The following is a 3,010-nucleotide window of genomic DNA, read 5'->3' on the forward strand; positions in this document are numbered from 1 at the left end:
TTCAGCACCATGTGACTGACTGTGTGTTTGCATATGTGTCCTGCCTCTCTGCTCCCAGCTGTTAAGAGGTCAGTGTTGATTAGAGGCTGTCCAGGTCTTTCAGAGCCACTGAACCACCAGCAGCACAATGATGATGTTACTGACTCTACTGCTGACCATCCTGGAGCTCCTGGTTCAGGGTGAGAATGAGTTTAGTAAACATTCTGTATGATATATAACCAGATCCTCCATAAGGATGTTTTGCTGTGATGTAGAAGGAACGTGGATGCCGAACTTTAACTGATTTTTTTCTTACATCTAATTTTTGTCTCATTCATCTCTCTCAGGTTCCTCAGCAGATATCACCCTCGCTCAGACTCCAAGAGCTCAGGCTGTTGTTCCAGGACAGACAGTCTCCATCAAATGTAAAGCAAGTTCAGGTGTTAGCTACCATGTACAGTGGTACCTTCAAAAACCCGGAGGTGCTCCCAAGCTCCTAATTTATGATGCTAGCTCACGTTGGACTGGAGTTTCTGATCGCTTTAGTGGTAGTTATTCAGGAACCGATTTCACTTTGACCATCAGCAGAGTTCAAGCTGAAGATGCAGGAGTTTATTACTGTCAGCACGATTATAGCACACCGTTCACACAGTGATACAACGTCGTACAAAAACCTCCCTCAGCTGCAGAGGAACTGATCCACAGCTGCACTGAGGCAGAAGTTTTAGCCATAAAGAAGCTCTTGAAACTTTGCAGACACAAATGCTCTATTTAAATCACATTGTTATTAACAAAAGCACACAAATTGTAACTAAAAATTTTATGTAAAGTTCTGACCACACATTTTTCGCAAAAATAACTTAACAGTTCAAGATCTAACAACTAATATATGTAGATTATTATTATTAACTGCATCTCATTACAATGTAAATATATCAGTTGTTAGCAAACGTAATTTAACAGTTCAAGATCTAGCAAACGATATATTTACATTATAATGAGATACAGTTTGTGGTTCTTAAAAAAACAGTTTTGATTTTAATTGCTTTGATAATAAAGCAGCTTAAAAAAAAAAGATTAAACGAAGGCCAATTTTTCAAATGGATAGCAGAAAGTATGGAGAACAAATGTTGACATGTTTGGAAATTATTACATAAATAGATAACCAATATATAAACATGTAATAGAATAAACAACCCTTCTCCCTTAGACACTTCGTAGTCGTACAGCTCTAAAGGCCTGAATGAACAAAAGTAAGCACTCATAAGCCAATATATTTAAAAGGGAAATAAAAGGAGATTGATTTTTTTTACATTACCAAACAGCATTACAAATGACATTACCAAGGCAAATTAGAGAGATGCAAAATGCAGGATAAGTAAATATTGTTGTTTTTCCTCTGAAAGTAACTTGTATCTGCTTATATCAGTCTTATGTGTATATATGATATTTATTTAGTGCTGATTGTTTTTTAGGCAAATGATTAATTCTATCCTGCCAAAATCTTAAATTAAATGTAAAAAAAACACAATAAATAGTTTTGTTACAAAATACTGTAAAATTTTACATTCTCATTTTATTCTAAGATATGGCCACATAATTTCCAAATCTCAGTGGAATAGCTCTAAATTTCAACTGGTCAGTAATATAATACAATTGAAACTTAGGAAATATTCTGACATGTAGCAGCAGCTTAATATACACATAAAAGTCTGTCATCAGTGAAAAGGAGGCTTTATGATCTGTCGGCTCAAAATGAGCTCAAAATGAGCTCCTTGATATGTGCTTGAGAATGGATTTGTCTCCATTCAAACCCAGGTTTAAAGCCTTGCAGGGCAGCCTAAAGCCCACTGCTCTTATTAAGCCAGAAAAAAGAAAAAAAGAAAGGAAATAAAGTGAGTCAGGAAATTGTCAATATATCAAACTAAACAGTTGTTTAGTTTGATATATAGATTATATCGCTCCCATTAGATTTTAAAATGGAAAAATTAGATTTTTTTTTTTATTATATTTTTTTATCTAAAAATTCAGTGTATATCATGGATGCATAAACACCTCATTTTATTGCAGTGTTAAATTCTGTTTAAAGTAACAGATCATTAAAAATATCTCCGGACCTTTACTGGTTGATGATTTTCTTTTTACGGACCCCAATGATTTTTAATTGGTAACCCCTGGTTTAATATTTATAAATATTTATTTCACATCATGTGCGCCTTCTAATGCAGATCATTGGCGCCATCCACATCTAGTGAAAACTAGTGTAATTTGATGAGTCATCTTACACAAACACTCATTGGTTAGCTAAAGGAAATCATCAAAGCAAGCAGGTGTTCTTTAAACTACAAACGTGAATTGCCTATGCCATGCTACAATGTAGGATTCAGAAAAACATGTAGAAATGTCTGAAAGAGGAAGGTGGAATCAAACCCAGAACCACCTTGCTGCAAGCCAACAGTGCTTTTGATTTCACCATTGTGCAGTCCAGACACATGACATTGATTGATGAAAAAATATAAAAAAACATGTCATGGAGAATGCCCTGATTTTTCTTTTAGCTATTTAAGCAGTGGCATCATTTAATTACACATAAACTTCAATTTTAGTATGACACCTGTGATCTAAAAACACTTTCCATCAACAATTAAATTTGACTCCAAATATAGAGATCAGCCCAAAATCCAGAAAGCATTTTGCTTCTTTTTTTTGCATTATTTCAGATATTCCAAAATAATTTAATTTAAGCTACACGCACAATAATAATAATAATAATAATAATAATAATAATAATAATAATAATAATAATAATAATAATAATAATAATAGTGTGTTACTGTTAGCTGTTGTTCTACATCAGCATTTTTGGCTGTTATATAGGTGCTGGGCACCACAGTCTATAAATGAGGCTGGGGGCACCACAGTGTTCTCAGGGTACCTAGATGTCTAACACTTCCCTGCCAAAGTCTATCATTAATGAGTCAGTCAGATTATTTCCATAGAGCCACTTTGCATCAGCAGCTCCATGCTCCAG

At 34.4% G+C, this 3,010-nt stretch overlaps 1 gene segment (V, D, J or C); it reads left to right on the plus strand.

The window, feature by feature from the left end:
- The first annotated feature begins 127 nt into the window (after positions 1-127).
- On the plus strand, positions 128-634 carry LOC107086138. The segment is given in 2 exon segments: positions 128-179; positions 327-634. Coding segments are annotated over 2 exon segments (360 nt in total).
- Positions 635-3,010: the final 2,376 nt, after the last annotated feature.

Source organism: Cyprinodon variegatus, unplaced genomic scaffold (assembly GCF_000732505.1).
Source record: "Cyprinodon variegatus isolate N-32 unplaced genomic scaffold, C_variegatus-1.0 Scaffold143, whole genome shotgun sequence".
NCBI classification, from domain to species: Eukaryota; Metazoa; Chordata; class Actinopteri; order Cyprinodontiformes; family Cyprinodontidae; genus Cyprinodon; species Cyprinodon variegatus.